Source organism: Talpa europaea (genome assembly GCF_964194135.1).
Source record: "Talpa europaea genome assembly, chromosome: 13".
Lineage (NCBI taxonomy): Eukaryota > Metazoa > Chordata > Mammalia > Eulipotyphla > Talpidae > Talpa > Talpa europaea.
Window position 1 is genome coordinate 69,087,181 of NC_140080.1, and position 13,410 is coordinate 69,100,590.

At 38.6% G+C, this 13,410-nt stretch overlaps 1 protein-coding gene across 2 annotated transcripts in view; it reads left to right on the forward strand.

Annotated features, from left to right (window-relative positions):
* Nucleotides 1-1,668: 1,668 nt before the first annotated feature.
* The window catches only part of ASXL3 (ASXL transcriptional regulator 3), a gene marked incomplete at both ends in the record, with an annotated part of 161,696 nt that continues 149,954 nt past the window's right edge, over nucleotides 1,669-13,410 (forward strand). For both annotated transcript variants that reach the window (XM_084252382.1, XM_084252383.1), the window contains one exon: nucleotides 1,669-1,722. In XM_084252382.1, the coding sequence (XP_084108508.1) occupies nucleotides 1,669-1,722 (54 nt within the window). The remainder of the gene's footprint in view (nucleotides 1,723-13,410) is intronic.

Here is a 13,410-nt window from a genome sequence, read left to right on the forward strand (position 1 = left end):
CGTTTTTACTACTTCAGTCATTCCACAGTATTCTGAAAGGAATCACCTTACTATAATTGTTCTCATTCTTAGACATATGTCTTTTCATTGACTATAGGTGTTCATTTCTAGTTGAGTATTTATTTTTAAGCAGTGCAATTTAGAATAATAGAAACAACATGGGATCAGGGTCAAAAGACTTGAGTTCAACTCTTAAAACCGATTCAGCAAAAAGACCTTGAATACAATGCAGTGTTTTTAATCTTCATTTCCTCATTTGTGTAAGAGAGGGGAACTACATGTTTGACTGGTCTCTTTTAAGGAACAAATGAAATGTAAATGCGAAAACACAAATTACTATTTACCTACCATTGTTATTACATACAGGAAATAACCTTATATAAATAATCCAGTAGGAGTGCCCTTTTTGTTTTTTGTTTTTACTCAAGATAAATACGCAATAATTAACGTATAGCTCCTCCAGTCATTTCTTTCTTTGTTTAACCATAACTTTATTAACCGAAACGATTCACCAGCGATCTCCCAAATTGGAAAGGGTACAATAAACTTTCAAGTCTTACCGCAGTTTTTGCTAGTTCGCTAACAAGGTTAACAATCCAACTCTCCCTGCATCCCGAACGTGGCAATTAAAAATAATTTTAAAATAAGCAAGCGTTCGCCCTGCAGCTGTTTACATATGCCTCACTATAGAACGGTGACTGCAAGCTATTTAAAAACAAATAGCTCCAAGGCACCGCACGGCATTGATTCACCACGGCACAGCTCTGTAGTGCTGCATTGTTTAAGACCACGTCGTGGCTCAATGTTATGTCAAGTTGCACGTTAAATATTAGTTATTCAGTGCATGGGAGAGGCTGGTTTTGTACCCTCAAGCAGGCGCTGGGAATCCACTGCAAGCGAAAAAGGGGTTAAAGTTGTCCACCAGAGGGAGTGAGTGTGTGAGTGCGTGTGTGTGTGAGTGTGTGTGAGTGTGAGCGCCCCGGACGGAGGCGTCGAGTTGGGAAGCGGACTCGTACCCAAGTTCCAAAGGCCGCGGTGTCCGCGGGGTCCGGCCCTGGCGGGCCCGGGCCCGGGTGGGCAGGGAAGGCTCGGCCTGCAGCGACCCCGCCGCGCCCCGTGGATTCCGGGGCCGGGCTCGGGAGGGGGTGGGGGAGGGGTGTGGAGCGGGGGTGTCTCGCGAGGGTTCCAGGGCGTGGCCGGAGTGGGGGGCGCGCGGCGAGTGTGAGCGGGTGTGCGCGCGCGAGGGCGAGTGTGAGCGCGGCGAGTGTGCGGCCGCGTCGCCATTCCCCGTGACGTCAGAGTGTATTGTTGTGCGCGGGGCCGAGCGGAGCATCCCCGGAGCTGTCACCGCGGCGGCCGCGCGGGCGGCGCAGCCCGAGCCCCGCACGAGCGAGCCCGGCCGGCGCCGCCCCCGCCCCGTCCCCGGCCCCGCCGCCCCCGCCCCCGGCCCGCCCGCCCGCCGCGCGCCGCCGCCGCCCGCGCGCCCCCACCCAGCCCACCCCACCCCCTCGCTCCATCCCTCCCACCCGCCGCCGCCGCCCGCGCGCGCCTCCCCCCGCGGAGCGAGTGCGGGTCACCGGGTCACTGGGTCATTGTCTCCGCGCCCGAGCCCCGAGCACCCCGTGGAATCCCCCACGTCATCAGCAGAACCATCAATGAGATGCAAACATGAAAGACAAGAGGAAGAAGAAGGACCGCACCTGGGCCGAGGCTGCCCGCCTGGTACGTTCCGCCCCCGCCCGCCGCCCGCGCCCGCCGCCCGCCGCCCGCGCGTCCCGCCGGCCCCGCGGCTCGCCCCGCGCGGGTCTCCGCGGCGCCGACGGCCACTTCCAGCCCGAGCCGCCGCCCGCCCGCCGGCTCCGGCTCTTTGTTATTCTGCGGGAGTGGGCTAGCCCCGGGGCCCCTGTGTGTGTGTGTGTGTGTGTGTGCGCGCGTGTGAGTGTGTGTGTGTGTGCGTGCGCGCGCGGAGGGGCGCAGCGATTATCGGGGGAGCTCCCCGCCGGCGCGCCCGGGACCGCCCGGGACACTTCCCCGGTACTTCTCTCTCCGGGCTCCGCTGTGCCTGCGCCACGGGTGAATTTCCGAGCGCTCGGCCCGGCTCGACTTCCCTCTCTGCCACTCTGGAGACCTTTTGTGTGGCAATTACCACTCCCTCCCAACCCCTCCACCCCCTGGAATTTCATCAATAACTCTGTGCACGGTCTGTGTGTATGTTCGGCGTTTGTGAGTTCATACATTTTACACGTGCATGCACGGTGTGTGTCCGACACGGACTTGTGGGGCGTGTGCATGTGGGCTAGGTCTGTGCGTGTCTGTGTGCCGTGTCGTGTGCATTGTGTATGCACACTGATACGTGCATGTTTTGTGTGGCTCAAGTTCGTTTGTGTTTGTAGGTATTGTGCTCTGCTCGGTATTTGTGTGTATATTCTGTGCACGTGTGTGCAATTTGTGAGTGTGTGTCGGGTGTGTGTGTGTTTGGTGAAGTTGGGTGGGTGTCATTTGTACTGGGAGGTGATTAAGAGTGTACAGCTAGGTGTGTTTTACTGCTGGCTTCCTGGGCGGTGTTACTTGGCAGCTTTTCCTTTTCTTGAACCTTTCCGCGGAGCTTACGTTTTAATCATCGAAAGAATGTCTCTATAGAAATGCTGGTTGGCGGAGGGGCGTCGGCGTCTTTGGTTTGATGCATGTGTATGTGTGGGTTTTTCTTTCTTCATCTTTTAAAGGACAGCTGTAAACGGATTTTTTAAAGGATATTTCTGTACAGTGTGTCTCTCGGGAACGCAAGACATTACATTTGAAGCTCAGCCTTTCAGGGATTTGGCTACCAAATTAAATATTTATTCACCAACTTACTGTTATAAATTGGCCAAAAGAAAGCAGATTGCATGCAGCATGGGGGGGGGGGAGTGGGGTGGAGGGGGAGAGGCCCAGGGATGTGTTATTGGGTTGACTTTGTAAAGATTGTTTGACTATAACTGTGGTCTTGTATTTTTTTTTTTTTTTTAAAGCTTTTGAGTAACTACATCATGCTCAAGGAGAACATTTGTCAAAAGTAATTATCTGAGTTTGGTTGAAGGGCCTTGCTGGTATGTCTCCAGATTCTAGCAAAGGATTTTAGATAATTGGCCGGATTGCCCTGTGAAGAAGTGACAAAAGTCCTTGTTAATTGCAATCTAGTTATTGGTAGCAGAAATGGCCAGGCCCCTTTGCTTCATCTCTTAATTTGTAGTAGTGTTTGTTATGATTTCTCCCCTTATCTGTGATTGTGTTAATCACTAAATCACTCACTCTCTGTGGATGAATGGGCAGGTGATAGTCGTTCTCTAATGAACTGCATCTGGGAGAGGGAACTTATTTGTGAGGAATATGTGAAAAGTAAGCAGTAAGTGCTAAGTAGATGCCAGATTGATGCTATCACTGAATTTTTGCTAGAGCATAGTGCATTACTTATTGTTTGCTCAGTCATTAATTCAGAATTTGTGGGGGTGTGCAGAGCTTCTGAAAATGCATTATTCAGGCTCCGTGGAGTGGCAATCAAGTATTATTATAGAGTTCCAGTTTATGTATTTTAAATAAATGAACAATGAGTTGATTTATAAATATTTTAAAATAATGATTCATGAATTAGCCATATCTGCCTGCAGATAATAATTTAATAAATGACATGTTCTGATGGAATTCAAATCTAACCCTTTATATGCAATTAATGTATGTTACTATTCTTGAAAGTACTGTGCTTTATTTGATCTAATCATAATATGTCTCTATTGATACATCTTGAAATAGATTTCTGAGTCACAGTTTTTGTTAAAAGTTGCATTTTCCTCTTGCAAAGTTCATTGATGGGAAAAGACACACTAGTAGTCATCAACACAAAAGAATTAATGATAGACCAGATGTCTCTATTTTAACCAGACATATTGAACTAGTAGTTATGGTAATTTTTCAATTTGGTTCAAGTTATTTTTCCCCTGGTAGTTGTACAAATGTGTATGTATTAAAAATGTGACAGTTGAAATAAAATACTGAATAAAATAGAAAGTGATTGTACTGGAAATATCTTTTTCAGAAATTTGCATTAAAGTGACACGATCATTAGTAACTTATTTTGTGAATAACAGAGAAGCAGGTTTATTTGAGTAATGATGACTTTTCATTTTTTTTATGATTGCATCAAAGTATACAGACTTAAACTCTCTTCCAAACTTGCTTGAAAAACATCTTTACTCTTTTAATTGACACTATTAATTTACATGTAATGGAAAAGGAATGCTTTTTCCTTAGCATTTCTGTGATGTGTACTATTAGTTCGTATTTCATAGTGCCCCTGCTGATTTTGCTGTGGTTATTGTTGTTAAGGACTTTTAGCTTTTCTCTAGCAAATGTTAAACAAGATGTCTGATTTTAAAAGTAAAGACTGAAGGATGGAATGAAAATAAGCAACTTAGTATGTGGTTCTTGCAGTATGTGAACTAAAGAGTGTCCTATTAAGATTAACCTTCCAATTCCTAGTGTATAAATATTATATATGTATAAATAACATGTGTGAATATATGTTCTACTGGAGTGTGTGTATGTGTGTGCATGAGAGAAAGAGAGAGAGAGAGAGAGAGAGAGAGAAATTATTGATATCATATCAGCGTAGAGGAAATGTAAGAAAGATTTCTTGTACTGTGACCAAAAGCTTATATTTAAATGTACCTTAGATTTCATTTTTAAGAAAAATATATATGAAAAAGGACAGTTCTTTCTAGAGTAAGAATTTCCAGTTAACAGCAGAATTTTTGTTTTCTTTCTTTGTGAGAAAAACGTCTGTCTTAAAATCTAAAACTCTGAGTGGCAACTCCAGGGATTTTGTTTTAAATAGAGATGCAGCTATCAAGCTCTACCAATTTTCTCATAGAAGTAGATAATGTTTGTATGTGGTGGACTTGCTTAGCTTAGGAAAGAAATGGTGCTATAATTTTCCTGTGTTGTCAGGGAAGCAGTGATTATTAACAGGCTGCCATTTTAAAACAGTAATACTACATCTTTTCTTTCTTTTTTTTCTTTCTGCCCTGCATCAGTTGCAGAAATTTCAGCCTTCAACCTCTCCCCTCCCCCTAGGCCTTCTGCAGTTGTGGTTGTTACTTTGCGCATTGCCATTTAATATGGAGCCTGCTCCCAAACCAGATGCATTTTCATCTGTTTTATCTGCTCTTCTAAGGTTGTAGAGTCTCAGAGGATCCCACAATCACATGGAAGTATCTTCTGTCTTAATATTTGTAGACCACAATAAGAATAAAAATCAAAACCATAACTCATGTCGAGCTGGGGCTTTGACTTTAATCCTTTTGACTTTTATCTCAAGTCTTCACTCTGTTACTATAAATACAGTTTAAACCATTGTGAAAGGATCTTCATGCTTCTTTGTAAAAAATGGGGATTTGACAGGACTTTGTTTTACTGCACTAAGGGGTTTCTTTGTTACTGGCTTAACACAGAACATACTGTTATTTATATATTTATTCTAGCTTAATTCTTTTTTTGACATGCAAAAATGTTGTTGCTTTGAGAAGTGCTTTTTGATACTTTCATCACTTTGTTCTATAGGGAATGCTGCTGTTAAGATAATGATCCAAATGTATTAATTTGTTCCCTGAGTTTCCTTCTATTTGTTTTATTCCTTTCAATCTTTGTTTAGTCTTAGTGGCACCTGAAAATAAATCTTAACAATCTTCAATAGCTTTGGTAACATGGCTGATTTATTTGCTCATAGTTTAGGTACATTCACACCGATAATGAATGTCAGTGTTTTTTGTGTTTTTTTTTTTTTTTTGGTAGTTCAAGGTGACCTTTGGAAAAAATTAATGACAAATTTACCTCATTGTTGGAGAAAACAGGCACGTACCCCTTGATGTTACAGCAGGGTTACTGAAGGTTTTAAATAAATTGAGAATTTGTAAATCGCAGTGTATTAAAAATTAAGTAATAGATTTACTAATTAAAGGAAATCTGTGAATTTTTGCACAGTGAAGATTCTTTTGCATAGTACATTATATTCTAAACAGTCTGCAAAGATTTCTATAAAATAAAGGTGAGTGGTATTGGTAGCTGTTCACATGGAAAGCAATTCATAATTGTTAAATGACTGGTTGCCTTGCCTTTTGTCTTTGTATTGTAGAAATAAATAGAATTTTTTTAGGAATGGAGATGGAGGGGAGAATATGAGGACTGCTTTTGGCATTTTCTCAGTATGCTAGTGATGCTTACATTTCAGATTATGATCAGATGTTAACAGTTGAGAACCTTTTGACTTGTGATTTGGGATGAGTCCCAAAGGTACACATGAGCATAATTGTGACAATGCTTATTATAGGCTTTTATTTTCAATCACATTCCAGTTGGTTTGATTCAGCTGGTTTCTGTGATCTAAACACAGTCTCTTCCATGTCTCCATTTCATCATCTGCTTTAGAGATGGAACCTAAATTTTCATTTTGTAGTTTGAAGGACCAAAAAGAGTTTACCTCTGTCTATTTAGGAAAAAAATCAGTTTGAAGTTGGAAAATTTTATTTGAAATAATGTGAAATATGAAATTAGACCTGATGTTAGCATTTGCTGATGTTCTATTTCCTGGTGATATGAATGGAATTTTAAGAATTAATTCTTTAATTTTTCTCTTCTTTGACAAAATCTTTGGTAGCAGATGATGCCTCAGCATGTCAGGAATAGACTCTTTTCTTGATCTACTGTAACTTTTGACTTGTAATACCTGTAAAGGAATTTTGTCACAGGAACCTAACTCATAAAGTAATTACATTTAATATTCAATAATATCATAGTTTCAACTCTTAGACTGAAATGCATTGGAAATGTGAACTATGGTCCCAGACATTTTGTGGGCTCCTACATACAGGATTTAAATGCTGGAGAGCATACAAAGAAATATCCTCAATGAGTGTAGAGGAGGCAAGAAAGACTGGAGGGTGACTGAGCAGACACCATCTGTAGGTGTTACATGAATGATCAAGCAGGTGCTAGTTTACAGATTTACAGAAGGGAGAAACTGTGTGGTATGTAGTAATTGTGCAAGGCTTAATGGAGTAGATGAAGCTTGGTTTGTCCTTGAAATATGAGTAAGATTAAACAGACAACAAGAGGACAGCAATGTAAGAAGAGAGAAATTCATGGGCAAAGGTGTAGTGTCAGGCAAGGGGAGGAATTCAGGGGTCAAAGAGAGTGAGTCTAGAAATATCAGAAGACTTGAGGGAGTAGGCATTGCCATAAAATTGAAAATTAAATTGTGTTAACAATGGATAGGGATTTAAAAGTCTGTTGAAGGCAGTTGCACCTTTTGCTAATTGTAGCATGGGGCAGGTGGGGAAGGTGGTAGTAGAAACTATTAAAAAAAAACACAAAACAAAATGAATATCCCTTAGAGAGAGGGGCTACCCGTGGTCTGGTTGCATCTCAAATGCTTCCATTACTTGGTAATAAAGAGTCTGGGAATAAAACTGATGTTAGAAATATTTTATTTTAAATAACACAATTTTACGCTGTCCATATCCTTGGCCAAATGAGGCAAAGTAAACATCAGTAAGTAATGTACATAAAATCTGTAGAAAACACATAGCACTTTGCTTCTAAAACACTCTCTTGAGATCAGCAGGTAACTGGTGTTATCTCAGAAATTCCATCTCCCAGCATAGTGTCATTAATGATGCATCCAGCATCATCACCCTGACTATAAGGACAGCACTAGCATAAGATCTTTTTTAAAATTCGGCGCTTTCTGATGTTTAAAAAAATAATACAGGCATTTTAACTGATAGGGATTTAGTAGAGTTGTTGCATGGAGGCCTAGGGAAGATCTTGCTTTGCAGCACGCCTGCTTTTCATTTCTCTCTCTCTTTTGAGTATCAAAAGTCTGCATGAAGTTGTTGTTAGTAATTTATAACTTAAATTCCCTCCCTCTCCTCCAAAGTTTTTCAGTAGCAGGTCCTGGCTCCCTCCCCGCAGGACTGGGAGGAGGGGCATCTGTAAAGAACCACTTTCAGCTATTTGCCAGCACTGAGTGCCCTGATTGTTCTGCTTTTGTCCCAGCACAGTTGGTAGCTGTGGAAATCTAGCCTTTACTAAAACTTTCCCTGAAGAGCCCTTGGGGAACAAATAGAAACATTATATGATTAGCCACATTGTTTTCATTATTAAACAAATCTACATAAAAGGGGAGCAATTAACAGCTTTATCATCCTGAACTTAGACACCTACCTCTCTTCTCCCCTCACTGTTATTCCCACTTGAAGTGGTAACAATTAACTCTAGCTAGTTTTAATGTCAGCAACTGACAACACTAAATTGGCAATAAGCACTTCTCCTGGTTGATTGACATATAGCCCTCTGACACATTTTTATGTTGGTTTTTTAAAGCAGATTCCTGCCCTGGGGTTAGAGCCAAAGGGCTTGTCAGACATTGACTTTAATAGCTGAAATATATAACTTAAATGACATGCAAGACCTTAACTTTGGTAAAACTTTTAGAACCTGAGGAATTCTCCAGGGCAGTACAGTTTATACTTAGTGGACACACTTAGAAACTGCAAGATTTCTTAATATATAGGTGCATAACTTACTTTATGATAGTTATTTGCCAGGAGCTTGTTTTCCATTTCTTAAGCATAAAAGAACCTATGAAAAAGAGATGATTGAAAAAGATTTAACTCCACAAATTGGTATTTTTTGGCAAATTTTCCTTTCTCTCTCGGTTATGCAGTGGTTGATTTCTGAATATATCTGTGATTTAAAATAAGGGGATAGGATGAACTCTTCATCTTATTCACAAGACATATGGCATTGCCAAATTTTTATTAACTATAATGTATTAGAACCTATTTTAATAATGTGAAGGAATTAGAAACTGAGATAACATCTTTGGCCTTGTTTTCCAATTCAGACTTAGAGAAGAGACACGCAAAAAGAACAGATAATCTTTTATTTTAAAAAGGGTTTGTCAGACAATCCCCTTCCTTTACAATATATTTCAAAACTTTGTAATCAGAAATTCTTTTAATGTCTTTCCTAAATCTTTTCTGTTTAGTTTGATTTCCTTTCTCTTTTAAATCAATCCTAGGAAACCAGTGAAAACGTTTTACATCACACTTTTTCGATCTTTTCCTTGTTCTCTTTCAAGAACTTTTTTGTTTCTCCTCTTGCTTGCTCAGGGTCCCTTTCTCCTCTCAGTTTTCATTTTGGTGTTGATGTACTTCAGAATTCTGTTTGACCCTCTTTTTTATTCAATTTCCCCTACCTCTACGCATATTCATACCCAATAGCAATTTTCTCTTGATGAGGACTCCACCTTGAATAATTCCCTAAATTTCAGGCTTACATTGATAATTCCTATTATTTATCTGTATATATGATAGCTGTTTCTAATAAATCAATTTAATTCTTTTAAATATTTATTGGATAACTCCCCCAAAACTGCCATACATTGAACACAAGAAGGAATGTGACAGCATTCCTGTTTTGGGGTTTATCTGAATGTACCTAAACACATGCTATCTCTGGAGAGTGGCAACTCTATTTCCTAAATATGGCTAATGTTTAGCTTCTCCTGTTTCCATTCACTATATTTTATAAAGGTCTGCTCTTCCAACTAATTTTGTTTCTAATCTCTTTTTCAAATTTTACCTACTGAAGTTATATTTATTGTTTTACATCAGATCTTAATCTGACTGAATTATTTGTCTTAAAAATTTTTGTGATTACCTTTAAGACTAAGAGGTCAGGGGAGCCCCTCTGATATTGGCAGCACTTTTGAAAAAAGTAGAATATAGTTCTTTTTCCTAAAAAATATGCAGAATTAAGGATGTTCTGTCCATTATATATCATACAAATCTTTCCATCTTATAGTAATATCTATAGTCTTAGTTTTAGTTTATATGCTTCTAAAATTTGCAACAAAGACATTTTTAACAGTAATTAAAATTATTAATAATTTATCAGCTTCCATGCAACTTTCTTTTATTACATTCCCTCTTTCTAAATTTTTCTAAACCTCTTAACTGTTTTTCTTTTTAAGTCAGGGTCACTGGGTTCATAAATACAGTCTTTGTATATCCAAACTGCTTTTTGGTTTGCTCACTCCATTAAAATATCAAATCTTTATATTTTGAGTTATAGATTTACATGAAGTTGTGAGAATAAAAAGTGAATGGACAACTGCACAGAGTCATTTATACCCTCTCCTTAAATCCTCCTATCTTCATAAATTTTATCTGAATATTATCTAGATTGGGTATTCAAAAGTTGTCGAGAACACTTTGTAGGAAGCATAACGTCACCCCACCCCAATGTGTGGATTGCAGTTCAGAGATCTCTTTACATAGCTCATCACATCTTTTCATTTAAAAAAAAAAATGAAGAAACTTGCTAAGAGATCTCATGTTGCTCTCATCTTTGAATGATAGCTTAGCTAGTTATAAAAGTCTTAGTTGAACAACTTTTTACATAGGGATTGTTTCTTCATTACTTTTTGAGTCAATAGTAGTGATTCCTTGTCTGAGGTGAGTTTAGTTGTTATTAAGAGTTTATATGTGTTCTAATATCTGGGATTTGTTAGATTATTCTTTGTTCTTGAAATTCTGCAGTTTTAATATTCTGTTTTAAGTTGTTTATGAATGAATTTGTCTTTGTTTCTTACAGTATAATTATCTACAAAGTATACATAATCATTGCCTTTTTTATTGCATAAAATTTTAAATCATGTTGTGCTATAGAACCTCTTTGTTACATTGTATCCCCAGTTAAGTCTGAATTCTTGGACCTCTTCTAAGAGTTCCCTCAGCATCAGAAAACAACCTTTTGCAACAAGTAGAAAAGGAGTTTTTTTTTTTTTTTTTAAGGTCATAAAGTAGTTCATATAATCATCATGATGGATCTAGAATAGAAGCTGGAAAAAACAGCAGGGCAACAAAAACACACACAGTCAAGCTACAACAATAATCTAGTTAGAATATTGATGTGAACATACTACCATCACTGAATGTCTGTTCCTGAGTCATATCACAGGTAGATGCAAATAATTGGCAGAACCTGATTCCCATATCTGTATCCTAGCTTGTAGAAACTGATAAGGAACTTTATAAAACCTCTTTATACTATAATGGAAATATCTCCCTTTTCATAGCAACCATAAAGTCAGCAAGATTAAACCTGAATGCCTCATTATTCCTAACGCCTACTCCTAGCATGTCTGCTTCCCCTTTCATCTTAGGAAAACCACTATCACCTTATAGTTTGTTCAAGTCAGAAACCGTCCTGTCAACATTAATGCCTTTTTATATTTTTCCTTTTAGCTAGTAAATCACGGAGATCTGACAGTTTTATTTCCCTTTCTTCAAATCTTTATATCTTATATATAAAGACTTCCATTGTCATTTACCTTAACTGAGGTAGTGTATGGTCTAGAGAAAAGGGTATGTATAGTTTAATGATCGACTGCTTTGTATTTGAGTCCCAATTCTGACAACTTACTATGTATTTGACCTAACGCAAATATTTTTTAACATCTCAACTTTATTTTCATGATCTATTAAAAGAGAATAGTAGCATTAATGAGTTATTGGGACATTGAATAATTTAAAGTGTTTAATGTATTCAGTATAATGTCTAAAATTAGAAGATCAGGTGGTGTTTTTGTCTGGTAGTTTCTATCTTCTTGTTGTTATAGCAGTAAGTTATAGATTACACATAACTAGTTTAAGCACCTTTAGACTTTCCTCCACACAGAATCATTCTCTTAATTGCTTTCAAAATGCTTCTTTAAAGGTATTACTGGTTCATGGTATCTTTAGTATGACTTTGTTCCAGTAGAAAACAGATGACATTATTACCAAGGAGTGATTAAATAAAGTTAATGTGCAGTAAGAAAAGCTCAGGAATAGTGAGACAAATAGGGATATCACCAGCAGAAAGCATTACCACCCTTAGACTTGCAGGGTCTAGAAGAGCAGGGAATGGCTACCACAATGACATGGGTTGTGATTGCAGGAGAAGGGTGTCTTGAATGCAGCTGAGGCAGGAGATAGTGGGTTGTAGCCAGTGGCAGCCTGCACTCCATTTATAAAGGGAAGTTATGGACATCAGTTTTCTGATTCCTCTTTCCTTACTTTTATTTGTCTTCAGTTGGTACTTTCTAATGGTTGAACTCGTCTATAAGCCAGACTTTTCTGTTGAGGAAATTATAGATACAACTTACTGCATCACAGATCTGAGTGAAGGAAGGAAGTGAGTGAATTTGAAGTTGCCAGTGGAGAGGGGGGATATAAAAAATATCCCTTTTTCAAATAATGTTTAAAAGCTTCTCATTATTCTAAGAGTATTGTCCAGTAAGTTTCAAAATACTTTAGGTTTGTTTTCTGCATACTTCTCTACTTTCACTGCTTGATTCTCTTGCCATTGGCATTCTAAACTCCAGTCATATAAAAGTACAATTAGATCTTTGAATTTATCGTACTGCCCCATGTTTTGATTTGACTTATGTATGTTGTTCCTTCATTTGTAAACTCTTCTTCCTCCCCAGCCTGCCCTTCCCCCTACTATTCTCCCCCTCTTTTTAGCCCCCCCCCCCCCCCCCCCGCCTTTAGCCTGTTCATTCCTGGGCTTTCTTCAAATTTCAGCTTCCTTTGAGAAACTTTTGCATCTTCCCAAAGCACTTTGTAGTTGTGACAGTGTATTATAATTAATTTTTATCTTTTCTTTTTTTTTGGTTTTTTGGGTGAGTGCTTAATACAGTACCTCATCTTAATTTGATGCTGATTATAGTTGAATAAGTGAGTGAGTCAAAGAAAATTTATCAAGGCAGCAGTTATCATCTAAGTCTTCAGAAGTTTTTCAACAGATCTGTAGACCATAAAATTTATATATTTTAGATTTATTTCTGAGTGTCATTGATGAATTGCCGCTAAAATTTAGAGAGGGCATCAGGTTTCCCAAAAATCAATTAGACAACTGGTAGATTTTGAATGTCATTTTCTGCTTTCAGTATGCTCAGTGACACCTTTTTATATCAGTACGATAATAATATGATAGTTATCCTGCTTAATAATACTGGAAAATACTCCTTCCTGTCATTAAATTGTTAGCTGCTATGTAAATGAAAAAAGATACCAACCCTGACCTTTGGGAAATTAACTTAAAAACAACTCTTAGGACCCAAATGAGCTACTTCTCTATAAATTTTAAGTTTTATAGTGTAGTAAAAATTCAATAACCTATAAGTAATCCTCTTTTGTGTTTGATTTTAATAAGATAAAATGATGATCTATAAAGGCTTGTTATGAGTTCCACACCAAAAAATAATTATCTATTACATTAATTGCAACACATATTGAACATGTTTACAAAATTAATAATCTCCTTTAT